The sequence below is a fragment of the Tasmannia lanceolata genome, unplaced genomic scaffold (genome assembly GCF_043159265.1).
Source record: "Tasmannia lanceolata isolate RefF3 unplaced genomic scaffold, GAP_Taslan_0.1 ptg000012l, whole genome shotgun sequence".
Taxonomy (NCBI): Eukaryota; Viridiplantae; Streptophyta; class Magnoliopsida; order Canellales; family Winteraceae; genus Tasmannia; species Tasmannia lanceolata.
The window spans coordinates 21,288,050-21,315,912 of NW_027518689.1; the positions used below are offsets into that span (position 1 = coordinate 21,288,050).

Consider the following 27,863-nt stretch of genomic DNA (forward strand, 5'->3'; position numbering starts at 1 on the left):
TAAGGTTGGTGAGCTTAAGTGCACCAACAGTTTCCTCTATATATATATATATATTAGGAAAAGGTTTCTGAGCTCGAGGTCAGCCTGAGCTAGAGCTTAGAAACACCATCTCCCATAGTTGTTTAACTCATCCAATCCATTCATTCCATAGAACCTTATATAGGTAGGGTGTCCTTGAGGAATCTTCTCCATAGGATCATGGTAACTGTTGGAGGTTTAAAATGGATGGCTGGAAAATGGGCTTCCATATATTGAATGGTTAGGATGATAGTATGGAGATGGTTTCTTAGGAACGCCCTATCTATGTTAGGCTCTATGGAATGTATGGGTTGGATGAGTCAAACAACATTGCGAAGGTGTATTTATAGAGCTCTAGCTTAGGCTGAGCTAGAGCTCAGAAACCTCGCCCTCTCTCTATATAATATCTTCGTGTGGGAGGGGGAGACAAAACTCTCTCTCTCTCTCTCTCTCACACACACACACACACACACACACACACACACACACTTCTCATCTTCTCTTCTCTTCTCTTCTTTTTTATCATGGAAGATAGGATACCTCTAACATGGTATTGGAGCTAAAGGTTAGAGGATTCAAGGTTGAAGAAAAACACTCACCCTACCTCTCTTTCTCTTATTTTTCTTTTTCTTTTTAGTTTTCTCATCAATTCTCACCCTAACCTTAGCCGCACCACTCAAGTTGTATTTTTCTCCCACATGTCCATTGCTGCTCCTCTCCACCATCACTGATTTTGACAACTTGGAAAGTTAAAAAGAAACTAGCCTTAATAAAATTCTACTCTTTACGAAGGATGGGGAGAGAGAAGCGGGAGATGGGAGAGAGAAGAGGCAAGAAATCCGAAGAGGTGGAACCAAAAAATCAGAGACAAGGGGACTGCTTCTGCCCGTCATGTGCTTATTACAATTTCAAATGGGGGACTAGGTGTCGATGGTGTTTTCAGAGGAAGAAGAGTTCATCACCCTCAATTTACCGACCGATGGCTTTGGCTCAGGATGGAAATAGAAAGCTTGATCAGGGGTGGAGGCAGGGGGATTGGTCTTGCTCGTCATGTAATTATTCTAACTTTAAACGACGGAGTAAATGTCGTTGTTGCCACCTGGATCGAAATCAAAAGCCTCCTAAGCCTCCATATCTACCTCCCACCACATCAAGAGCTGGAGACCTGACAGATCAGGAATCTGATCCATGGATGACTCCGGGGTAATTTCCTCCTCATTGGTGGATGATGGTCCTCCGTCGATCTCTATTTCTGGTAAGGAGGTAGAAACAAGAATGGATTCCCTAAAGGCATGTTTGGTGGGTAGAAGGAATGATTTGTCTGGATCTCTTCAGGATCTTTGGGAGTGGGCTAAAAAATCGTGTAATTTTCCCTCCCTTGCTTACCCGTGTTTGCTGTCCAATGATGAGGTTCTCTTTGTTTTTGACTCTGAAGAAGTGGCCTCTAGGATTCTGGGTCTGGGAATCGAAAACTGGGGAATCCCACTATTGTCCCTGTCCCATTGGTCCCCAGATTACATTCAAGGTTCTGAGACACTGTGGGTTAATTTTTACGGTATTCCTTTACATGTGTGGGCCTCCTCGACGGTTGAAGCTTTGGGAAATCTTTTTGGGCAGGTGATGGAAGTTCAAATGGAAGGAGTTCACAATCACTATATGTGTTTTGTCTCAGCCAAAATATCTGCTACTCGCTGGAAATTTCCTCCATTTGTGAAGTTATGGATCTCCAATCATTGTCACTTAGTTGGAGTATTTGTCCAGGGACCTGAAGGCTCTCTTTTGGTCCCCGAAGGCGGTCAGAGAGACTCTTCGTGGACGGCCCCACCGGGAAACCGGTCGTCGGTGCGTTCCCTGAAGGTTCTAGCCAGGCGACCGACTGGCTTTCTGAATCCCCCTCGGCAGGATTCAAATTTCAAATTTTCAATGGCAAATTTTGGAAATTTGCAAGACTCGCTTCCCAAGTCTGGGCTGAAAAGACATCTGAGCTTCAATCCAGGGTTGCCAGATCAGGGCAATGGTCTGTTCCAGCCTAATAACTTGCGGGGCAATCTACCTCTATCCAGGTTGAATAAGGAATCTGGAAATCATGTTCCGTACTTTGAAAAGGGTGAGCCCTCATACGTGGCACTCTCGGCATAAGAGTAAGACTTTTGGGTTGTCTTTCTTTCTTTCGGACAATTGGAATGATGATTTCTGGCATCCTCTTTCGTGGCTATCAAGAAAAGATCCCAAGTTATGTTAAAATATTAAAGGATAGGTTTGAAGAATAATAGACCGGGTAACATAGAGCCACTTCCTGGCGTGGGAAGTTGGAAAGTCCTCTTACTTTTTATGGGTTTTGGTGGTTATGGTAATGTATAACCCCTCATTGGCATTGGGGCTGATGAATGAATTAATGAAGAAATTGGACGCGCTACTTCGGCGCATTCAATGCCGTTTCATGATGAAGGGAGTTTTTCAATATTGGATTATTAGCCTTCCTTTCGGATCCTTGGAAGCGATATGTTGTTCTTTGGCACTCTTTCTCTGTTTCCTTTGGGTCTGGGATTTATATGGAGAGTCGGGGCGTTTCGGTATCTTCTTCTTGCTCTCGCACTGGCAAAAAGAGAAAAATGCAAGTGGACTTATTTGAGATGGAGACCTTCCTTAGAGTCCTGGAAAGAATGGTATACTCAGAGGAACTTGCATCCAATCACTCGCCTACTCCAAAGGAAGCCTCCAGGGATTTTTCAAAACAGCAGTGGAAGTTATTAAAAGAAGAAGCTTCCAAGTCGTCGGAAGCACTCTTTTGGTTGACTGGTAAGTGGACCAAAGAAGAATCACACTCCCCTTTGCATGAGCATCCTCTCTTCATCAGTTTATTAGAGGAGGAACTGACCTCGGGGCGCCTTCGCTGGGAGGAGGGCAAGAAGAGGGGAATTCAGATGTTAGAAATGATGATAATGAGAAAGAAAGCTTCAGAAGAGCAAACCCTATCGGATGTGGGATTCTCAACCTTGAGTATGGATGAGGAAGTAGTTGTCTCTGAGATGGTAAGTCTAATTTTGGAATTAAAGAAATCTTCCATCTAATTCGTCCCTTTGTGGTCTTTGTGTAAAGAGGTTCTAGAGTTTTATGAAACTGTTTGTGGGGTCCGATGGTTCAACGAATAGGATTGTTTTTTGGGATAGAAGGTTGCTCTCAATTATGGTTTGAGTGACCATGGTCGTTCTCCTAATGAGTTTTTGGTAGTGCTTTTGCAACCTAATCATAGGATTGACTTTCATGTAGAGCTGTGATTTAGGAGAATGGATGTGGATGATGGAAACTGATGTAGATTTTTAAATAGATAGGTATCTTTGGAGTAGTATAATGCAGGAAAAAGTGTATTGGTTGTAAATTTGTGCTGTAGCTTTACCCCAACTGGTTCTGGGCATACCCGGTCTAGTCTATTGATATTTTGTATCGCAAGACGAGACTCCTGGTCCCCAATGCTTTTCTAATATCAATGAAATTGTCATCTTTCAAAAAAATAAAAATAAAAATAAAATTATATATATATATATATATATATATATATATATAGAGAGAGAGAGAGAGAGAGAGAGAGAGAGAGAGAGAGAGAGAGAGAATAGAGTTCCTAAGGTGTCACCTCATATAGCTTATATGAGGTGGCGCTTAAAAACATAAGGGGCCCACTTTGTATGGATGATCCAAAGCATTCATTTGATAGGCCCTCACATAGATAGGGTGTGCCCAAAAAATCAACTTCATAAGATCATCCTAACCCTTCCATTTGTGGAGGTTGAAATGGATGGGTATAAACCTCCATAAATATGCCAATATTTTACCTCCATAAATGGAAGGGTTAGGATGATCCTATGGACCTGATTTTTTGTAGGCACCATATCCATCTAAGGGCCTTTCAAATGAGTGGTTTGGATTACCCCAAACAAAGTGGGCCCCTTATGTTTTTAAGCGCCACCCCATATAAGCTATATGAGGTGACACCCTAGGAACTCTATTCTCATATATATATATATATATATATATATATATATATATATATATATATATATATATATATATGAGGAAAAGGATTGTACGCTCGAGTGTACCAACCTTATGGTATGCTCGAGTGCCCAATCACATGTGGGCCCACGTTTTTAGGATGATCCAAAGCATTCATTTGAAAGGCCCTTATATAGATGGGGTGTGTACCCAAAATCAGCTCCATAGGATCATCCTAACCCATCCATTTGTGGAGGTCAAAATGGACAGACACTGTTTGTCTACAAATCTGCCCATTTTTGCCCTCCCCTTTGGAGGGGTTAGGATGATTCAATGGAGCTGATTTTTGGTACACACCCTATCAATGACAGGGCCTTGCAAATGAATGCTTTGGATCACCACAAAAAAATGTGGGACCCATGTGATTGGGCACTCGAGCGTACCATTAGGTTGGTACGCTCGAGCTTACAATCCTTTTCCTCTCTCTCTCTCTCTCTCTATATATATATATATATATATAGAGGAAAGTGTCTCTAGTCTCTCCCCTAGATAAGCTTATCTACTCCTCCCTTTAAAAAAACACAGTGGGCCCACGCTGTTTGGATGATCCAAAGCATTCATTTGATAGGTCCTAACATAGATAGGGTGTGCCCAAAAAATCAGCACCAAAGGGTCATCCTAGAACTTCATTTTGTTGGGCACAATGTGTCCAGAATGGACGCATATAAACGTGGACGTTTATATGTGTCCATTCTGGGTACCACAAGGCACCACAAAACAAAGTTCTAGGATGACCCTTTGGTGCTGAGTTTTTGGGCACACCCTATCCATGGTTTTAAATTTCGGCCGAAACGTTTCGTTTCGGCCGAAATATTTCGGTTTCGGTGGAAACCGAAACGAAATTCACTGTGAGTCGGAAAAGTACCAAACTTCGCCGAAACGTTTCGGAAATTTCGGCCGAAACGTTTCGTTTCGGTAAAATTTCGGTGAAATTTCGGAAATTTCGGTGAAGTTTCGGAAATTTCGGTGAAACGTTTCGGAAATTTCGGTGAAACGTTTCGGTGAAGTACAAAATTTCGGTGAAATTTCGGAAATTTCGGTGAAACGTTTCGGAAATTTCCAAAATTTCACCGAAATTTCGGTGAAATTTTTACAAGATTTCGTCCGAAATTTCGTTCCGAAACCGAAACGTTTCGGTTTCGGTGATGACCGAAACCGAAACCGAGATTTAAAACCTTGACCCTATCTATGTTAGGACCTATCAAATGAATGCTTTGGATCATCCAAACAGTGTGGGCCCACTGTGTTTTTTAAAGGGAGGAGTAGATAAGCTTATCTAGGGGAGAGACTAGAGACACTTTCCTCATATGTATATATATATATATATATATATATATATATATATATATATATATATATGAGAAAAGTGTAGCTACACATACGTGTAGCTAACTTAGCTACACCAACGGCTTAAAATACAGTGGGCCCCACATTGTTTGGGTGATGCAAACCATTCATTTGATGGGCCCTCATATAGATAGGGTGTGCCCAAAAAATCAGCTCTATAGGATCATCCCAACCCTACGATTTGTGGAGGCAAAAATGGACGCGTAAAAACCGTCACAAATCTGTCCATTTTTGCCTCCACAGTTTGAAGGGTGGGGATGATCCTATGGAGCTGATTTTTTGGGCACACCCTATCAATGTGAGGGTCTATCAAATGAATGGTTTGGATCACCCAAACAATGTGGGCCCACTGTATTTTAAGCCGTTGGTGTAGCTAAGTTAGCTACACTTATGTGTAGCTTCACTTAACTCTCTGTATATATATACTAGTAAAAAAGCCGACAAATAACTGTACGGACCACATCATAGGTTGATCCAAACCGTCCAAGTGATGGAACACAACAAAAATAGGTTGTGCCCGTAAAATCACTTCCATTGGTTGATCCTAGCCCTCCAATCTATAGAGGTTTCCATAATATGTTGTTCCTCTTAGGTGCCTGGAATTCGTCAATATTTTGAATGGTGTCTTGAATCCGTAGTATTATGTAATATGTTCACAAAAATCCGTAGTATTATGTAACATATACATCCAATCCGTAATTTTGCAAAGAAAAAACGCCACCATGTTGACTTTGTGGATAAAATGTTTAATAAAAAATTCATAAAAAAGGGTAAAATAGATATTGTGAAGGGGGTAGGATTGAAAATATGGGGCTTTAATGGGGGCCTTCGTTAACAAAAGCAAAAAAAATGATGTGTAATTCTATTAGAATTTTGGAAGAAATTTAAAAAATTCTATGATTTTCACTTCTACTATATATATATATATATATTAGGAAAAGGTTTATGAGCTCGAGCTCAGCCCGAGCCCGAGCTAGAGCTTAGAAACACCATCTCCCATAGTTGTTTGACTCATCCAACCCATTCATTCCATAAAACCTTACATAGGTAGGGTGTCCTTGAGGAATCATCTCCATAGGATCATGGTAACTGTTGATTTGTGGAGGTTTAAAATGGATGGTTGGGAAATGGGCTTCCATAGATTGAATGGTTAGGATGATAGTATGGAGATGGTTTCTTAGGAACACCCTATCTATGTTAGGTTCTATGGAATGTATGGGTTGGATGAGTCAAACAACATTGCGAAGGTGTATTTATAGAGCTCTATCTCAGGCTGAGCTAGAGCTCAGAAACCTCGCCCTCTATATATATAATATTTTCGTGTGGGAGGGGGAGACACAACTCTCTCTCTCTCTCTCTCACTCACACAGACACACAGACACACACACACACACACACACACACACACACACTTCTCATCTTCTCTTCTCTTCTCTTCTTTTTTATCATGGAAGATAGGATGACTCTAAGATGGTATTGGAGCTAAAGGTTAGAGGATTCAAGGTTGAAGAAAAACACTCACCCTTCCTCTCTTTCTCTTATTTTTCTTTTTCTTTTTAGTTTTCTCATCAACTCTCACCCTAAACTTAGCCGCATCACTCAAGTTGTATTTTTCTCCCACATCTCCACTGCTGCTCCTCTCCACCATCCCTGTTTTTGATTTTTTCTCAACCCGAACATAGCCGCACCACTCAACCCCACCATCTTTGAGTTTTCCTTTCTTTCCCCCATTCTCCCATTGCTCTGTAGTCTAATCGTACTTGGCAGGTTGTTACTCTTCCTCCTGGGGCTAAGGCTGTGGGATGTAAGTGGGTGTTTACACTCAAATACCTACCACATGGGACAGTTTAAAGACTGAAGGCACGTTTGGTTGCCAAGGGGTACGCATGGACATTTAGTATTGATTACATGGACACGTTCTCCCCTGTGGCTAAAATTCCTTCCATCAAAGTTTTGATCTCTCTTGCAGCAAACATGTCGTGGCCACTTTACCAGCTGGATGTCAAAAATGCCTTCTTGTATGGTGCTCTGCAGGAAGAGGTTTACATGGAGCAACCTCATGGGTATGTTGCTCAGGAGGAGATGAAGCATGTTGTTTGTAGGTTGAGTAAGGCCTTGTATGGCCTTAAGCAGTCTCCTCGTGCTTGGTTCCGGAGATTCAGTGAGGCAGTGGTATGATTTGGTATGAAATAGTGTGCTGTTGACCATTCAGTATTCTGTTCTCAATCTAAAGATTGTTCGGATCTTTCTGGTTGTTCGCGTAGATGACATCATCATCACAAGGAGTGACAATGTAAGTATATAAAGGCTGAAGGATTTCCTCCAGAAAGAGTTTTGTACCAAAGACCTTGGACGCCAGGTACTTTCTATGGATAGGGGTAACATATTCATGTGAGGGACTATCTTTGTCACAAATGAAGTATGCACTGGATTTATTGGAAGAGACATGTCTTCTGGGAGTGAAGTCAATTGAGATACCTATGGATCCAAACGTCAAGCTTTCTCCTGATCAGGGGAGTTACTAGAGGATCCAGGCAGATACAGACCTAGTTGGAAAACTGATCTACCTCACTTTGACATGTCCAGACATTTCCTTTGCAGTTAGTCAGCTCATGAGTACACCACAGACACCTCACTGGTCAGCAGTCACCCAGATAGTGAGATAGTTGAAGAAAGCTTCTGGTGAAGGATTGTTCTTTAGAAAACATAGTCATATGAGAGTTCAGGGGTATTCAGATGCAGGTTGGGCCGGATCGCCTGTAGATAGGAGGTCTACTACTGGTTATTGTACTTTCTTTGGAGGAAATATGGTATCTTGGAAGAGAAAGAAGCAAGATGTTGTATCTAGGTCGAGTGCAGAGGAAGAGTATAGAGCCATGGCCTATACATGATGCGAATTGATATGGTTGAGGTCATTTATGTCAGAGATTGGGTTGCGTTACTCATCACCTTCTTCTCTTCATTTTGACAAGTTAGCCATTCATATAGCCTTGAATCCGGTCTTCCATGAGGATAAAACACATAGAGGTTGACTGTCACTTTATCCGTTGGAGGATTAAAAAAAGGGAGATCTGCATTGTGTTCATTAGGTCAAATGATCAGATAGCAGATATGTTTACCAAACCTCTAAGCAGAGCAAGGTTGAATGACTGATGTAACAAGCTGGGAATGTATGATATATACACTCCAGCTTGAGGGGGAGTGTTGAGAGTGGTAGTATTACATTCCACTTATGTGGGGGGTATTTCTGCCTTTTCTATGTAACTACTCACACACGCACACACACACACACACACATATATATATATATATATATATATATATATATATATATATATAATATTTTCGTGTGGGAAGGGGAGACACAACTCTCTATCACTTCTCATATTCTCTTCTCTTCTCTTCTCTTCTTTTCTACCATGGAAGATAGGATGCCTCTAGCACCCAATAACCTCTATTTCATTGGATTTGACTCCCCTTTTGAACCAATGTTTTAAATTTCGGTTTCGGTTAGCACAGAAATGGAAACATTTCTGTTTCGGTGGAAATTTCATTGGAAATCTTGTAAAATCCCGGAAATGTACGAAAACATATGCAAATGATGAAATTTTAAGATGAAACCTTGTGAAATGCTAGAATAAGCACAAATACGTACTTAGAAAGTATCACATAAGCAAGACAGTCATCGATAATGGCTTAATTACATCGAACACCTAGTGACAGGCGTTAAAGTTAATCAAGAAGTACAATGTAATGAAGTATAAGAAAGTCCAATGACCAGTCTCCCCTCTAAGGACCCCAATTCTATGTCAATACAACATTTAGTTATGAGGTATTATTGGTCCCATGCCGATCAGACATCTCATGCATAAGATACTATTACCTTGAAGTGGAGGTCAATGATGTTTCCTATCAAATATCATTCTCTACTATAATGAAATGAAGTGAATTGTAAATAATAACATCTTTCCATTTTTTTGTCGTTCCGACCATTTCTGTCGAATTTCAGGAATTTTGGTCGAATTTCGAGAATTTCGGTCAAAATTTGGTTGAACTTTTGGGGAAATAATGACGTGGAAGGAAATCATGTAGATTTTGTTTTTCAGTGGGGAGGGAAATGTTTTGAAACATTTCGGTCGTTTCAGGGAAATTTCGGGGAAATTTAAAACCATGTTTTGGACCTTATAGGGGTTCGTCGCGCGGGATTTTAAAATCCTGTGGAATTTTTGGACTGTGGGTCACTCTTGAGAATTCCAGCGGATTGTGGGTCACTCTGGGAATGTGTGGTACTCCTCAAACAGAGACTTTATTAGGGATTTCAAAGTGATGTCGTGGAGAAATGAGGACTGTAAAGTCTTAAAAAGTTTTGGATTCTAATTTTTCACCATTACCGTAGGGAGAGTTTGTGGCCCAATTGTGGGTCTAAATTTTTGGGTCCCACTAAAATGGGTCCATATATTTCTACTTACATTTCATTCAACTGGCATTTTTTCGACATATAGAACATCCAACTTGGGCCTAATATTCAATTAACTAAGATTAACATCAGTTGATCCTCATTATTTATTAGTGGGATCAAGTAATGATTGAGTCGTCATTCAAAAACCCCAAGCAATTATGTTTAGTAAAAGAAAAAAAATACATAGAAATGTGAACAAAGTCATTTGAAATGTAAATAAAAAGTCTTTAACCAAATAACAAAAATGTGAACAAAGACTTAAAAGACCTCGGGGGACTGGGTCAATTAAGGACCAGTCGTGTGACCGACTGAATCTTTCCACATATCCAGGGCCATCATATCTTGCATTGAAATAGCTAACTTAAGTTTCTTCGCTCGAGTTTGCAATGATTCCTCTAACTCTAGAACATTTTAAGGTGTCTCTACCACTTAGACATCAGGTGTGAACTCATCATCCCTACTGCATTCCCTCGTCAAGTAGTTGTGCCAAACGGCACATGCCATTACTAACTTTGCATGTGTTTTGTAAGGGTATGACGATTTTGTAAGGGTATGACGGTTGAATCTTAAATATTGTGAATCGAGATTTGAAGATAGCAAATATCCTCTCAAATGCATTTCTCAACATTGAATGACGGTGATTGAAGACTTATCTGGTATTCTTTGGCTGTTGCTGTCGGGCGCCATATTCTTGGAGGTGATAACGCGCGCTATGATAAGGGTTCAAGAACTTAACCCTGTTCCGTTAATAGACATCCACCATGTAAAGTTTTGTTGCATACCTTTAAAAAAAATCATTGCATTTGTCATTCTGTAGACACCCCCATATTTATTCGCTTAGATGATGAGAACCCGCGATGGTGAGACAAAAACTTGTAGAACGATTGATGAATTCCCCTGTCCGTAGGAGTAATGCCTTTTATACGCCTTCTATACGCTTGTAGACAAAAACTTTTATACCTGATTCGAGACAAAAACTCTATATTTCAAAATTCACAGTCTAAGGACCCCGTCGATGAATCAACCACGCCTATTTTCAAGGACTAACACTTTTGCAAAACACCCAAGCCCTAGGCCAACCACAAACCCGAGCCCCGAGCTCAACACAAACTTGGGCCTTGATCCCATCGCAAACCCAAGCCCTGAGCTCATTTAAAAAACATCCAGACCGCAAACCCGAGCCCTGGGCTCATTTAAAAAACACCCAGACCGCACGAGGACCGGACCGACACGCGTCCATGCGTCCGGCCACTCGTACCGGTCGGGCACCTTTTACGGCAAAAAGTGAAAAATGAATAGTCCCACATCGACTGAACATGGTGAATCAACAGCATTGAAAGATCCATGTCATATTAACATATGATGCTAACTACCATGTCATCCCGATAAATCATTTCCTTTGTAGCCAAAGTACTTATTATTCTTGACTGAGCTTTGGTGGTTGTTCGTAGAGTGAAAAGTTGTCTAAACCCCAAATACCCTTTTTCTCTTTCCAGCCCAACAGTCTTTTAGCTTCTTTTCTTTTCTTTTCCTATTATTTAGCCTGATCTAAATGCTGGTCAACATCATCATCGTCGTCCTCAACTTCCCCTTATTCCATTGGTGTACCAAATGGAATTCCTTTTTTTTTTTTGAATGGTGCAATCATTGTTTTGAAAATTTTACGATTTATGTTTCGATCGTATGATTCAAATCAAATCTTATGCATAACGATTTGAATCCCATGATTGAATCTTGTGAAACAACCAGTTACTCCAAATGCTTAAGCTGTTGGAGAAGGCGTTATTTATTCTTTATACTTAACACTCCCCCTCACGTGTGGCCCCTCTGTCTTTGGGTTGGCCTACACGTGCAACATGTGGCCCCAGTTTTGGGTTGACCATTGCATGTAGATTTTTGACATCAAGGAGGTTTGAACTCAAGACCTCTGCTCTGATACCATGCGAAACAACCAGTTACTCCAAAAGCTTAAGCTGTTGGAGGAGTTATTTTTTCTTTTGTACTTTTTTTTTTGAAAAATGACAATTGTATTCATATCGAACAATTACATCCCAACTTGCAATTACAAGACATGAGAAAACAGGATAAACCAAGGGGGTGGTCAAAAAAGAACTACAAGAAAGAATTATCTTCTTTAAGTTTGCAATGATCCTTCTTCCAACAAAATCCAACCAGTCAGAAGCCCTAATAATTCCTTAAGACCCAAAGATGCTTCTCTCCGCAAGAGATCAACAAATTCTTCCGCCCACCGAACAGTTGGATATAATAATCTCATTTAGATTCAAAGCTTCAATTTACTGCATACATCCTTTCAGACCACATCTGACCGAGAAATAACTGAATCCAGCCCATCGATTTAAACTAAGATAACCAACAACCCATACTACTTCAACAAGGCGGAGAAAAGGATAAAAGTGACCTGAAATTAATCAGGCAACTAGGTCAAGACTTTTACACGCCTTTCTATTTTACGAACTCAGACATGGGAGAAAGAATCTGGGGAAAAATTCCCTAAGCAGCGAAGAACGAAGTTCCTCAAGCATACTTGGATGTAGCTTTAAACTTCTCCTAATTGCATACCATGCTGAATCTAACCGCCAAAAGCCCACGCTCTAAAGAGCAAGCAACAAAAAGATGAAAAAACGCCTAAGAGAACCCTAAAAAAGCCACAATAACCAAAGTGATTGCACTCTACCAGTGCCCAGCTCTCCAAGAAGACACCCAATCTCTAGGATGATTCCTAAGAACCCAAAAAGCTTTTGAAACCCAATTCACCGCGAAGGAAGGACATAAACTACTAAAGCAGCAACTAAGAAAGGAGACAGATCACAAAGGAAAGGTCAAACACCAAAACCTACACGACAACAAATTGCACCAGAAAAGACTACCCTCTAATTTTCAGGAGGCAAGGCCTCCCGCTTCCATTTTTCTTTTTCCCTCTCTTTCTCCCTTTTTTCCTTTAAGTCTCTTTCCGCCAACACAACAAACAAATTCTTGGCCCCATTGCCATCGCCATACCCTACCCCAAATACATCTCCTATTGACATCAAATCATGAAGCTCTTAAGAAACAATCCCTTCTTCCATAGCTACCCCTAAAAAATCTTCCACCACTTTGCATTTACCTTTGTTTTCTTCTTCCTTACCCAGAAGCTCTCCGATCAAACAACTATTTTCCAGATCCATCAAATCTCGAGAATTCATAGAGCCCTTATCCAGACCTACCACCAACTGCACCAACCTTTTTATCTCTGCCGCTTTCTCCTCTTCCCAGCGGAGATGGTGAACCCGCCTTTCCTCAGCCAAAGCTTCCTTGAAATGAGGAAGCTTATAGAGAGGAAAAAATAATTCCTTTGCAATTTCCCCCCTGATCCTGAGAAACTCCTCTGCATTATCACTTGCGTCCCTTTTAAATTGCTTCCATTGTCTTTTCTAGAATCCCATTGAGATTTCTCTCGGCGTGGGGAACTCTTCCGAGGCCATTTGCTCATCATATTCCAATTCCTTTAGCAGTTTTAGATCCCATTCTACAGACGGAAAGTCTTGCTCACCCTTCCATTCCGAACTTGAGCACCCTCCTTCCTCAGACATGGCGAGACTAAGTGCGATATCACAGCCTTCCTTAGGGGTGTATATTTCATATGCAGGTCTTTTCTTCATACTCTCCTCTTTACAGAAAAGACCTTAGAGCTTTCTTTTAAAGAAGGAGAGACCACCTCTTGTGGCCAGAACGTTTGCCTCAAGCCGCGAGACTCGATGCGAGGGACCTCTCTTTCCATCACAAGGATGCTTACTCTTCCAAGGAAGATTACAGCTATTTCCTCGGTTTTGTACCCTCAAAATTTTTGGTTTCCTCAGCTTTCCTTTATTCTTTTTGCTCCCATTATTAAGTAGATTTTTTAAGTTGAGAGTCCTTCTGACTTCCTCCGACTGTGAATCGATGTTGTCAGCGAAATTTTTGGAATAGGCTTCCCCTTAAAACCGAGCGCCTCAGCCTTCAATGCTTGATTTGCCCATTTTCCACACTGTTAACTTACCAACTTCTCCAAAAGCTCAAGCTGTTGGAGGAAGGCGTTATTTTTCTTTTATACTTTAACTCTCCCCTGCACGTGTGGCCCACTTAGCAAACACGTGGCACATGTGGTCCCACTTTGGGCCGACCATCACATGTGGATTTTTGCAATCCGGGAGGTTTGAACTTGAAACCTTTGGCTCTGATACCATGCTAACTTACCAACTTCTCCAAAAGCTTAAGCTGTTGGGGAAAGGCGTTATTTATCTTTTATACTTTAACACACACCAACCCTTCTTTCCACGCAAGGATATCTTTTTGCTCAGAGCTCCCCAAGACAACTTTTCGAATTCGAAAAACTTTGAGGGCCCTTCTAATGGCTCCCTTCCCTTGACCGTTTTGCCCTTGAGAGATTCCTTAGGAATTCCTCCTTTTTCCTGGGAAATGTTTTCCTTCAGTGACTTTTCACCAGCATCAGGACATACAGTCCCCTCAGGCGAGAGACAATTTTCTTTGGCCCTAAGTTCTCCCACTGTTGAGCAGTCTTTAGTAATTATATACTCCTTGTCTACCACCTTCACTCCCACGAGATAGGTGCATGAATCTACCATGACATTGATAAAGGGGGGCAAGGACTTGCACTGCGATGTTAGGACCTTTGCAGAGGCAAAAGCTAAACAGTGGTCATGGTTACCTGAAAGCTGAACTTCCAGGACTTGACCAAATTGTTGACCCAGGGCCTCCACAGTAGAAACAAACCAGGCATGGAGAGGGATATCATAGAATCTAAGTCTTGTAGCCCTGGCTCCAGCATTAAAAGCAGGATGCCAGGGATGAAGAGATAAAAGGTATGTTAGAAAGGTTGAAAAGACCCCGAGCAAAATCGCTACACGTAGCGGAAGAATAAACCATGTATAAAATTTTTTTTGCTCTAACCCAGGATCCCTAGGGACTAATTGATTTTATTGTGATTTAATAAACTCAAATATAAATACCTTTAAGTTGCTGTAGAGAAGAACTCGTCCACTTGATCTACTCGAAAATTCGCTGACGATCTAATCGACACGAAACCGCAAATTGAATCGATGGATTTCTTTTGTTGCACAAAGGATCTTGTAAACAACTCTTTGTTTAACTTATAATCTGATTAAGATCAGATTATAATATGGGAATTATTGTTTAGAACAATGGAGATTAGTTGGATGAATGCCTTTGAGTTCAAGAAACCCAAAACTAGTTGATGAATAAAGAGAGAGAACAAATGGGACGAATTTTCTTGTGTGTCTCTTTTAATTTCCAGCACATGGATTATAAAAGCGCTGTAGAAAACTCTATTCATTTGTTTTGTATTTATAGAGATTTGAATTGCCTTTGATACAATCCAAAGTTTCTAGAGAATTCTCCAACAGCAAGGAAACTAGTCAAAATTGGGAGCTTCCAATTTGGAAACAAGCTAGTTTGCTTTTTTAAAAATAGAAATCAAACAATCAGGGGAATGTTTTTAGAAATTCTTGGACATTTAGAAAACTCTAAATTGGGCATTTTTGCAAGTAGAAAACGTGGGTTGCTTTATTGGATAAAAAAAATCCCTAAATATCTCCTACACTCTTTCCTTTTTCTATTTTCCCGCTATAATGCTGTAATTCAAATTTCGACTTTATTTTTGGACAAGTAAATGACCGAATTAGAAAAAATCATAAAATACAAAGTTGTAGATCTTTCAAAGTTCTTCGAAACGAGTACTTACACATTAATCTTGGCCAAGTGGTGAGTAAGTTATGATTGTTTTAGTAAAACGAGTCTATAAGCTAAACTTACAATTGCTTATTTAATTTTTTAATTAAATAAACATATTTCCTCTCATCCAATGGGATGAAAGCTCCATCCATATTTTTCTATAATTCCCAAAATACCCTTTAGTTAACATTTAACTAAATTGATATTCTCATTGCGTCCCATGGTGTGTATGCACCATTAGATCTATGTAAAATTTTCTCTTTGCATCAAATGCCACAAAAATAATTCGTGTGTGCGAACCAATAAATGCAGTACCTTTATTTAATAGATTATAATAGGTCAATCGAGTAGTGAGTGGGATCGTAGCAGGGATTTAACGGTAGATCCTGCAGAACCCACAAGTGGGCCCCACTGCGATTATTGCTCCGTAGCTAATCCTGCAATCGCATTGAATCAGTTGCCTCCATCGAGACGTAACCCTGAAGATAACAGTCAAATCATCATGCCCGTAATCACATCAAATGTGCAAGTCCTTTCTCCAAGTCCACATCCACCGAGTTGAGTCCTATGGGGAGTGGACATTAACTACCCCCTGGGCTCACTCATGGTATACCTTTGAGTCAAGTAGTGTCGGCCCGCAAATGCATTTCCTAAAACCATTTCAAAACTTATTTTTATGAAATTCTTTTGATAAACACTTTATCAAATCCACCTGGCCAGGTATTTTTTTAGGCCTACTGCTCTGACCAAAACCGTAAATGTTATCCTATTAAATAGGTGGAGAATTCTATGTCGGGTATCACTATTGCCCTCGAAGGTTTGTCCAACACTCCAATACTACCCTTTGGTGACTCCAAGAGAATCACGGTTAGATAGACAAAAAATGAGAGACTCGCCAACAGACCAATATGACCCCTCAGGTCAAAGGACATGTAAAGGGTCCTGTCTGGTAGAATAGCTCAACTGTTTCCTGTCCACAAGCCATTCTAATGTGATCCTGTTCAGTACGCAATCTCATTGTCGTACCTATTCTATCTTGCTTAGGGTCCACTACGCAAGTGATTGAGATAAGTCACTCTACATCTCGTGCATGTAGGCAAGATAGATGCTAGTTGTGTACAGGAAGAGATGTCCAACCTCAACCCCAACTAGGAACTACTAAGGTCTGCAAAGAACCAGAATCCCATATCTCCTTGCTCCCTAGGATCTGTGAATCCATGAGCATGGGTTTCCTACTTTGCTACTTAAGGACAAATAAGTGTCAATGATAAGTAATATATCACACATATTTAACTTTTAGTACCAATAATTTGTCATGAAAAGAAACTTTTATTGATTAACATGCGAAATATACTGGGTTTTAGGGTACCAACTCTAACAAGATACTCACCCAGGGTATCTCCACCCTTCAAGATTGATGCAGCTTGGGATTTAGATTCAAAGCAGAACAAAATGGCCGATGAGTTAATGGAGAACAGTTTCTTAAGCTGTGGAAGGGCCCAACAACGCTTAGCCCAGCTCCAAACCTCCTCTAATAGGCTTGCACTGTTCTTTAAGGTACCAGCAAGACAACAATTAGGAATCCTCTTGTGATCCTCCACCAGATTCAATGGTACTGTTATCACCGGAAGATCATCTTTATTCTCCAGACGCTGGGATTTCCAAATCTTTGGAATCCAGATCACTGCCGCTGCAGTTTTGGTCCAGAGCACCTCCTACAAGAGATTCGCTTAGCGAAGCTTTTATAGCCACAATACAAATACCTTTAGGTGATACCATTTTGCTTCAAGGGGGTAGGATTTTTAGGTTGTAGAGTTCGTCTACCAGGGATTTTCCTAGCTCCAACTTCAAATCTCCTCAAAGAAGCAATCCTGTCCTCTAGACTCTCCAGGGATGTGGAGTGTGATCTGGGAGAAAGCCAATGGACTCCAAGAGGGCTAGTTCCTTGACCTAGCAAGATCAGTGACCTTCGACAACAAGTATTAAATAATCCAAGCGATTGAAAGGCCTGGGCAGAATACCCACCCTCTACAGCTTCTAGGGAGGCCCCGGCCAAACGCTCAAGATTGGTTCCGCAACTACAAATAATCTTACCCGATGTTCTACCAAAACTTAAAACCGCCAGGGGGCTATCCCGGCGGCCACTATTATACCATCCTTGGAACATTCAACGTTTTGAGCAAGCAAGCAAAAGTATACTGGACTACACCAGATGCATAGTATACTGGACTACACCAGATGCATTTTTCTCTAAGAAGCTTTCTAATCACTGGTGCATACAAAACTCAATTTGACCGGTGATCTTTCCCCTTTTCTCCCAACCACCTCCTGGCTTATGCCAGTCGCTTCAGCTCCCAAATCCATTCATCACTTGTGAAGTCATAAACAATCATGTTAAGATCAAATGATCTAATAATGTAGACATAACGAAGTCGAATAACAAAAAGGTTTGAAAAAAATATTGGCATTCTTTTGAGAACAATCAGGAGCTCCCAACAGTTGTTAAGCCATCTCATTGGTGCATAAGGGTTGTTCTTCTTCTATACTTTAATTTGTACGAATCCTATGATTTTTGATTGAATCTTATGATTCGACCGTAAATCGTATGATTCATACGTTTCATGCGATTTATCGAAATTAAGTTTCGTATAAAAGAAAATAGGACCTTCTTTTGAAAGACCTCATTTCCTTTTACATTACAGCCTTTGAAATCCCTCTCATTAGAAGGAAGAAGACAAATGAATAGGAGTTCGAACGAATCGAACTAGTCAAGTACAATGCATGTGCTTGAGGGCATTACTTACATCGAGGTCGGAGATGACTATAACGAGGACAACACCGACGTCTCGATTCTTATAATTTATATTTGTCATTTGATGTTTGAGACTTTGAGAATTGATATGATCTTGTATCTTTTTTTTATTTTTTAGATTATTATCCAATATGCATGGTTTTGGATGAGAAATAGATGATTAGTATGTGTCAAGTTAGTTATCAAACAATTTGTATTGCGATATTGAATGGCTAATAATGGTAGTTTCTATTTGAAAAAATGAATTTAGATGAAAAATGATACGATCTACGATCCGATACAATTCACCCCCACTATGATTTATGATTCGATTCCGATTTTCAAAACATTGGTTGCAATTTCATTCAAAGAGGAGGGAAAACCGAGTTCAGCCCAAAAGTACAAAATAGAATATAAGAAGGAAATAGAGAGATACAATCTATCATAAAACAAGAGTCAAGGTGGGAGGAAATCAAACATCTCCAATCCCTTCTTCCCCACACTAACCCTAGCCAGTCTGTTTGCCAATTGTTAGTGGACCTTTTGACATGTTTAAATATGATTGATGATCCTTCTACCCGAATTTCAGTAAAAGTACCGCGCGAATCTCCAAGGTGGGACAATCAATCCATTAAGCCAGCGGACAACAGTCATGGAATCGCCTTGACAATCACCTTATCCATACAATCTCTATCCAAAAACTTTATTCCCTGGTAGACGACCATAAACCTCCGCCTTGGTAGCATCTGGGATCCCAATAGGTCCTGAAAAGGCCCAAAGAAGCTCTCCATTTGAATCTCTTGACACCGCCTATGACAGCTAGCCCAGGGTTCCCCATACTACAGCCATCAAAATTGAGCTTTTCTGGACTTCTCTTTATGCAATACTACATTTTTCTAGACTTTTTTCTTTATGCTCTTCCAAAGGCTTCCCTATTTTCATTTGACTTCTATACTAACCTTCTTACAAGTCATTACCGAGCCCCCAACACCCGTTAATTGTTATTTCCATTGAGTAATATCTCCATAACCTTATCGTAAAAAATGCGAATGTTTTTTGTTAGCTTGGCATCAATTTAACGCATGTCGATGCCGGGTCATCCGATCTAGGCCCCAAACTCATTTTGCCTGAGATTTAATGAAAAGGGATGATAACTCTAAAATTGGGCAGACCATTAAAAAAACTCTAAAATTGGGAAAACAAACCCTAAAATACGGTACTGCTTTCGAGTCGCAACTTTGTTGGAGGCAAAGAGGTTGCCTATATGTGTAGAAACCGACGGAAGCTGAGGGAGGTTGCAGGAGAAAATGGTGAGAAATCTTCGTCTTCAAGGCTTATGTATGGTTTTAGGAAAGAATGTGAATTTCAAATGTATGAAAATTTTAGGGTTTTAGTGTATTTGGGCCCACTCACTTGTTTGTGAAGGGTAAAAGACATCAAATATCCTTAAAACAATTTTAAAATGGTCAATAAGAAGTGTCAGAATTGGAAATAAACAAAAAAATATTGCAAACATAAAAACTTGAAAATGTTTTAGAATATCGGTGTGATTATGGACAGAATAACCTTATTTGGGTGAAATTTCCAATAATGGACCAAAATTTTAGGAAATGTATGTAGAAAGTTTCGTTTATGTTTTTGTTCTATTTTCCTTTTTGGAACAATTTTTTTTGGGAATTCCATCTTAACGGAACGAAATTATTAGGGCTTTGTGCATGATCTTGGATTTCTTTTAGGGAGGCAATTTTTTTTTTTCATTTGTTTAAAGTGGCCACTGAGGTGGCTGACTCCTCGGCCAAGGAGGGACTTCATAGAGCCGTGTTAGCTGTGAGACACATTCTCTCCCCCTTCTGTAGTGTGTTTTGTCTCTTGTGGTTTTTCTAATAAGGTTCTATTATTGTTTTGAAAAAAAGAAAGTTGTCGTGAGGCACCTCATTGCTTTGGATATATATATATATATATATATATATATATATATATATATATATATATATATATATATATATATATTTATGCTTATCATCAGATTGAATTTGTGATGCTCGGGATTATATTACATCAACTTATTGCCTATTCCTGTACTTGTTTCTTGTGATCCCTTGATTATTCCTCATGTCGAGTACTTGGTAATTTGTCTATCCTGATGTAATACAATCACCTTATAGGTTTATATTGTAACTTTCACTCAGAGAAATTAAATGGTGGCCCTGTGTATATTTCCACCGAAATACATGCGCATTAAAGTGTATAGCGGGCCCCTCCTATATGGATGATGTAAGTCATTCATTTGTTTGTCCTTGCCGTAAATAGGCCGTGCTCTAAAAAGCTTCTCCATTGGTTGACCCTAAACCCTTCAAGTTTTGGAGGTTTCTATGAACGGTTTTTTGAACTTTTCGAACCATTCATTTCAGCCCAATACGTCAGAGGGTTAGGATCACCATATGATTTTTGGGGGACAACATATCTACAATGGGAGCCAACAAATAAATGTTTTTCTATAATCCAAATAGGTAGGGAGTTCATAGGACTGTTTTAGCTGTGAGACACTCTCTCCCCCTTCTGTAGTGTGTTTTGTCTACTATCTTTTGGAAAAAAAGAAAGTCGTCGTGAGGCACCTCGTTGCTTTGGAAATATCTATATTTTTATGCTTATCATCAGATTGAATTTGTGATGCTCGGGATTATATTCCTGCACTTGTTTGTTGTGATTCCTTGACTATTCCTCATGTCGAGTACTCGGTAATTTGTCTAGCCTGATGTAATACAATCACCTTATTGGTTTATATTGTTACTTTCACTTATAGAGAAATTATGTTGTGGCCCTGTGTATATTTCCACAGAAATGCATGCGCAGTAAAAAGTATAGCGGCCCCTCCTATAAGGATGATGTAAGTCATTCATTTGTTTGCCCTTGCCATAAATAGGCCTTGCTCCAAAAAGCTTTTCCATTGGTTGAACCTAACCCTTCGAGTTTTGGAGGTTTCTATAAACGATTCGTTTTTTGAACTTTTGAGCCATCCATTTTAGCCCAAATATATCCGAGGGCTAGGATCATCATATGAAGAAGATTTTTGGGGAATAGCATATCTACAACGGGAGCCAACAAATGAATGGTTTAGATAATCCAAATAGGTAGGCCCCAAATGTATTTTTTTTTCTACGTGGAAATACATGCGTGGTGACCATATAATTTGTCCATATTTTCATCTGTTCAGTGCTTAATATTTCTAAAATATAGTGAAGGCTTCTACAAGATAGGTCACACTGTAATAAACTTGTTATACTGGAATAGTAATGCTTGAAACTAATAACATGATGTCATATATGTTCTTTTGTTGTAAACTAGTTAGTATTTAAATATATGGAAATTGACTATCATTTTCAAATTTTTTTTATTTATTTATGGAAAGCTCATTATATTCATGTTTTAGACAGACTTACTTATTTGTGCCATGCAGGTTCTTATTTGCAGATTGATAGATAGGCCCTTGCGTCCAACAATGCCGAAGGGTTTCTACCATGAAACCCAAATACTATCTTGGGTACGGCATCATGTTTTTCCCGTGGATTTTTATTGTCTTTGTGTTTCACATTCGATACTTAATGTAACGACCCGAAACAATCGAGCCACTACAAGCAAAAGTAACAACTGGAAAATCATCATGAATTTAAAAAAAAATAAATAGAAGATAACCTAAACAATAACATTTTTAAACCTACCACAACCACAATTCTTATTCCAAATAAAACCCAAATAAGTCAACCAGTCTGAAAGGTAAAACATAACTCCTGAAATAAAATAATCCATAAACTTGAAATTAAACGATGACAAAACAAGTCATCGGAACTCATGAACTCCAATCCCCACTACGCGCACCCCTCCCTTTTTCCTTCTAGGTCTCCTCATCAGCAAAGGCAGCATCATCCACATATTCATTTCCTGTGGTGTAAATCAACGTAAGCAAGATCCTCCAGTGACTTAATTCAAGTAAATCAAACAATACTAGAGAGAGGTAATGTAGAGTGATCATACGATGAATATGCTCTCAAGAAACATATAAAGACCTGAAGAATAATGTAAATAATAAGCGACAATAGTTAAAAGAATATAAACTTTTGGTGTATGAAATATGTAGATGACATGCGACGGCTACACCTCGCGCTCATCTCCCCCATTTTCTTTTTCTTTCACTTATTTCGGTCCAGGTACCCTGCCTCACAGCTTATTCAGTAGCCCCGTCTAAAGGTAGTGGCGGTTTTGGTCTTTTGATTACGGATGACAGACATCATGTCAAACCACCTTAGGGATTATTTCCCTTCGGAAAGATTATCAACACAAGGTTGGGCACTCTGATCGTGTTGACTTTTGACCTTTTTGGTCCAAGGACGACACAACGGCCTCCCCTATGCCCCCATCTATATGTCCATGAAAAGTTTAAAGAAATCCAATTTTTTTTTCTTTTGAACTACGACATGCATATCTATATAGAATTTGAAATCGAAATCAACGGAGTTATCATGTCAATTTAACTAGAACAACTAAATGAAATAATAAGAATATAAATATGAAAATCAATCTAACATTAACAAACCTATATTGAGAGATGTACAAGAATAGTCCAACTGTCACTTGTCTTAACAAGTCCGCGTGATGAGAGAAACCACAAGGTTTCTAAACAAGAGTAGAGGAGGCGATCAACCTGAAAGCGAGGCCAACATACAATTATGCTAGATTCACACAAGTTTACCATTTCTATCCTAGGTGGTTCGGATTTGCCATTTATCCTTTCCTTACTAATTATTTTTATTTGTTAGCATATGTATAGAAGTTACGAATTAACATGTTTTTCATCTGTAAAAAAAAAGAGAAGTATCACGAGTGGGTCGGATTTTTTTATTTTTTTATTCAATTTGCCCTCTAAAATTTCAGATTTGGAAACCCCATTTATACGTATATAACTAGTCCAGAAAAGTCTGAATTTACTTTCATACGTGTATATTTAATCGATCCAAAATTCTGGTTTTTAATTAAATACCTTTATACGTATGTTTTGTTGACACTTAAAATTTTCATATTTAAAATACAAAATTTCCTACAGGTCCGGAAAATTCTAGATTTACATACATATATGTGTATATACTTAGTAGATCAAATCTTTTTCCAACAAAAAAAATCAAATATATCATCTTATAAAACCGACTGACATTAAATTTCAGATTTAATACCAATTCTTATATATACAAAACTTAGTCCAAAAATTTCAGATTTACATAACCTTATCAAAATAGATATACTTATATAAATTCAATTGGTACTGAAATTTCAGATTTAATACCAATATTTTTACGCATAAAAGTTGATCTAAAATTTCAGATTTACATACACACCCACGCCTCCCCTCCCCACACCCTTACACACACACACACACACACACACACACACACAGATATATATATATATATATATATATATATATGTTTAGTAGGTTTAAATTTTGTTTTCTCCATAAAGATCAAAATATATCTACCTATATATTCAACTGACATTAAATTCCAGATTTAATTCTAATTCTTATAGATATAAAAGTTAGTCCGAAATTTTAGATTTATATATATATATATATATATATATATATATATATATGTATGTATGTATTTACATTTAGTAGATCTTATCAAAATATATACCTATGTAAATTAAATTTGTACTTAAAATTTCAGATTTAATACCAATATTTATATGTATAAAAGTTGATCCAAAAGAATTTCAGATTTAATACTAATATCATATATATATATATATAGAGGAAACTGTTGGTGAGCTTAAGCTCACCAAACTTATGGTGAGCTAGCTTGCCCAATCACATGGGGGCCTACTTTGTTAGGATGATCCAAAGCATTCATTTGAAAGTCCCTTACATAGATGGGGGGTGTACGAAAAATCAGCTCCATAGGATCATCCTAACCCCTCCATTTGTGGAGGACAAAAATGGACAGACACAAATCTGCCCCATTTTTGTCCTCCACAAATGGAGGGGTTAGGATGATCCTATGGAGCTGATTTTTGGTACACCCCCTATCTATGATAAGGCCTTGCAAATGAATGGTTTGGATATATATGTTAACCTAGATGTTAACCTAAAAATTCCAGATTCGTTTACACAATACTCACTCGTATAAACCAAACCCAAAATTTCTAGATTTACGAGTATACTTAATGAAAGAAAACCCTAAAGTTCTAGATCTTGATCATGGGGTACTAGGATCCTTTATTTTACAATTCGTAGAAATCCTTATGTTATGAAAATAGGGCACTTAGTTGGAGTGGATCGAAGTTGGAGAGGTTAGATCACTCTCTTTCTTCTCTTCTCTTCCTTTCTCTTTTTCTGTCTGTTTTTCCCTCTCTCGTTTTTTTTTCTCTTTTTTTTTCTCCACGCATGGGAGAGGGGAGAGGTTTGTGTGCATGTTTTTCCACAAAAGGGAATAACGTGGGCTTTTTACTATTTTTTTGTTTTATTTGATTTGTTTCTTTAATTACTCCATGTCTTAGGTGTCACTCCTTCATTTATTGCTAATTAGAAAACCCATAACATAGCTAACTCACTTAAGTTTTTGATTTTCAAAATATGGAAGTGGGGCCCACTTAGGATGTTGCACACAACTCAAGGGAGTGAGTTGTGCGCACGATTTTCAATAAGAAGGAGATATTGTAATTCTCCCCCCTTTTTAGTTAACTAAATATCGTATTTTATCTCTTTCTATGTTTATCTATTTGACTTACATATTTTTCTTTCCTTTTTATGTATATATTACCCTTTAATATGTTCTTCACATATTCTTTAAGATTTTTGGGAGATCTTTTTAAAATATTCAAGTTGTATAGGTGGGCCCACCCAACTTGGGGAAACGTGCGCACGTTTTTCCCTTTATGGGGAAAACGTGGGTTACTCCCAATTTCCACTATTCCATCTATTTCCCCAAACCTTATTATTTTTCGTGAAGATTGATTTTCAAGGAAAGTTATTTATCATTTTAAAGTTTTAATTACTTGAAATAAGGACCCTTGATCCATAGATCATCCGATCTTAAGATAATCAAGGGGAAATAAAGGTCCAATTTCAAGATCCGATATCGATCCAAGTTGGATTGATGATCTTGTCCATTAATTTAAAATCTATAGGCCAAAAATTTGATTTTTATAAAGATCAATAAGGGAGATCGAAAGAGTGGTCTTTACACTTAAGTGTAGGGCTGCAACAGGGTTAGGTTGGGTCGGGTTTTTCAAAACCCTAGCCCAACCCTGGATCCCATTATCTCAGCCCTGACCCTGAGTCAGGGCCGAAAAACCTCAACCCATTGCCTGCCCTACAGGGCTCAGCACGGCCCTGGCCTGCCCTAATTGGCCTTGATTTGGCCGGGCCGGGCCCGACTGGCTCTGATTGACCCTAGTGCAAATACCTGTTAAGAGTGCAAAAATAAAGCAACCACATATCATAAAGAACAAAATGATCAATAAACAGAGAAAGGGAACAAAATAAGACAATATGAATTCAACAACATGACGGGCAGCAGAGACAATTAATAATAATAATCTAAAGAAACATCAATCCAAGATAATAGAAAACATTGGCAAAAGAAACATGCACAGATGGTTCAATTCTATAATAGAAAACTTAGGGTCGGGCCGGGTCGGGCCGGGTCGGGCTGACCCGAGGTATTAACCCTGAACCCGACCCGACCCTGAGTCAAGGCCTAAAATATGAACCCTGACCCGTCCTCAGGGTTGGAAAATCCAGCCTAGACCCTATTCGGGCTCAAGGCGGGTCAGGGCTGATAGGGCCAAACTTGCACCCCTACTTAAGTGCGTAGATATCAACTCAACTCAACTCAACTCAACAAGGCCTTTGTCCCAAACTAGTTGGGGTCGGCACTTAAGTGGGTAGATATCTATTGTTTTATACTAAAGTCAATTTTTTTGCACATAGCTTCTTTAATTTAAGGTAAATGATAAATGCGCCCCTTTTCATCACATGGGATACCCATTTGCAGTGTATATGGCATTCAAATCTGTATCCTTCTAACGTGAAGTACATCAGCCCCTCTGCAGTCATTGATACAATGCTGCTGGGTGTCCCAAATGATGAAAAGGGGCGCATTTATCGTTTCCCTAATTTAATTGCACCATGTTTTTTCTTCTTCAGTTGTCTTCTTTAATTTTTTTTTCACATAGCTTCTTTAATTTAATTGCACTGTGTTTTGTCTTCTTTAATAAGAAAAGACTGCTATGTTGTTGGGTTCAAGTTGCTTGACCTCATAGACAACACTCTTGTTAACAGATGGAGTCTCATGTGCTTATGAATGTAGTTATCCCATTTATCCATAGCTTAATCAGTCAAATTTCATGTATTTTTTTGTGAACAGGTAAGCTTTAAGAGAAACATCGCCTAGGAGAATATGCAAAAAAAAAAAAAAAAAAAAAAGAAAAAAGAAAAAAGAAAAAAGAAAAAGGCAAAACAAGACGATGACCAAACTCCAAAATGGGCATCTCATGCCCGACCAATTAACTTGTCCAAGATGCTCCATACATAGTCAACCGATGTACCAATTGGTTGCCTTCAAGGTGGATATGAGAAACATCACTTCAAGGTGGATACAGAGAAACTGTATTAATCAGCCTAACTAAAAACTCAAGATAGAGAATAGGCTTTCCCTTGACCATTTAATGGAAACTGATCATTGATTGCTCATCCTAGCATCGACCATGAAATAAAATAGACTCAAGCAACAAATAGCCTTGGTTGGGACAAAAATATCGAGGGCAAAAAAGCGGTGGTGTGTGTCTTAACACTAGTTTTCTTTGGTCCAAATGGATGGGAGACGAGAGGTGTTAAAGGTGTTTTGGAGGGTTTGGGTTTTGATTGGTTTGAAGAGGGGAAGATGGGGTTTTTGGAGAGTGCCAGAAGGATTTGACGGAGGTTTTGATTTTTGTGGGGGGTTTCGGGATATGGGTTTTGAGAAAAACGGAAGAAGAGGTTGGGGTTTTGAGAAAGGATAGGAGGAGAGAGATGCAAAGCCTTAACCCAAATATTTGTAGTACCCATTTCCTTCCTTAAATAGGAAGCTAAGATAAGGAGGCTGCAGACAGCTCACAATGGTAATGGTAATTACAAGTCTTAGAGGGTTTTTTTTTTTTAACTTTTTTTTGGCAGAAAGTTTTATCCCAGCATTTCAAAATTTACATTAAAGTCGTTTACCAAACATTGAATTTCCCATTTTTTCGTAAGTTTTTTCAAGAAAAAAGAATCCCTAGATCCAAACACTCCCCTAGTGTTTTGAGTTTTGGAGATAAGATGTAGGGTGTTAAATCTAGGGCATTGGGACTAAGATCTAGTGTTTTGGGTTTTAGACCTAAGGTGTACGGTTTTAGATCTATGGTTTTTAGTGATGGGCA

The 27,863-nt window shown here is 39.0% G+C and overlaps 1 protein-coding gene across 4 annotated transcripts in view; it reads left to right on the forward strand.

The window, feature by feature from the left end:
• RIF10 (polyribonucleotide nucleotidyltransferase) overlaps nucleotides 1-27,863 on the forward strand; it is a 78,161-nt gene that overhangs the window by 15,504 nt on the left and 34,794 nt on the right. For all 4 annotated transcript variants that reach the window (XR_013254345.1, XR_013254344.1, XR_013254346.1 and 1 more), the window contains exon 5: nucleotides 21,871-21,954. Coding sequence is in view for 1 of the 4 variants with exons in the window: in XM_077391856.1 (XP_077247971.1) it covers nucleotides 21,871-21,954 (84 nt within the window). In the remaining 3 variants the exon portion in view is untranslated. The remainder of the gene's footprint in view (nucleotides 1-21,870; nucleotides 21,955-27,863) is intronic.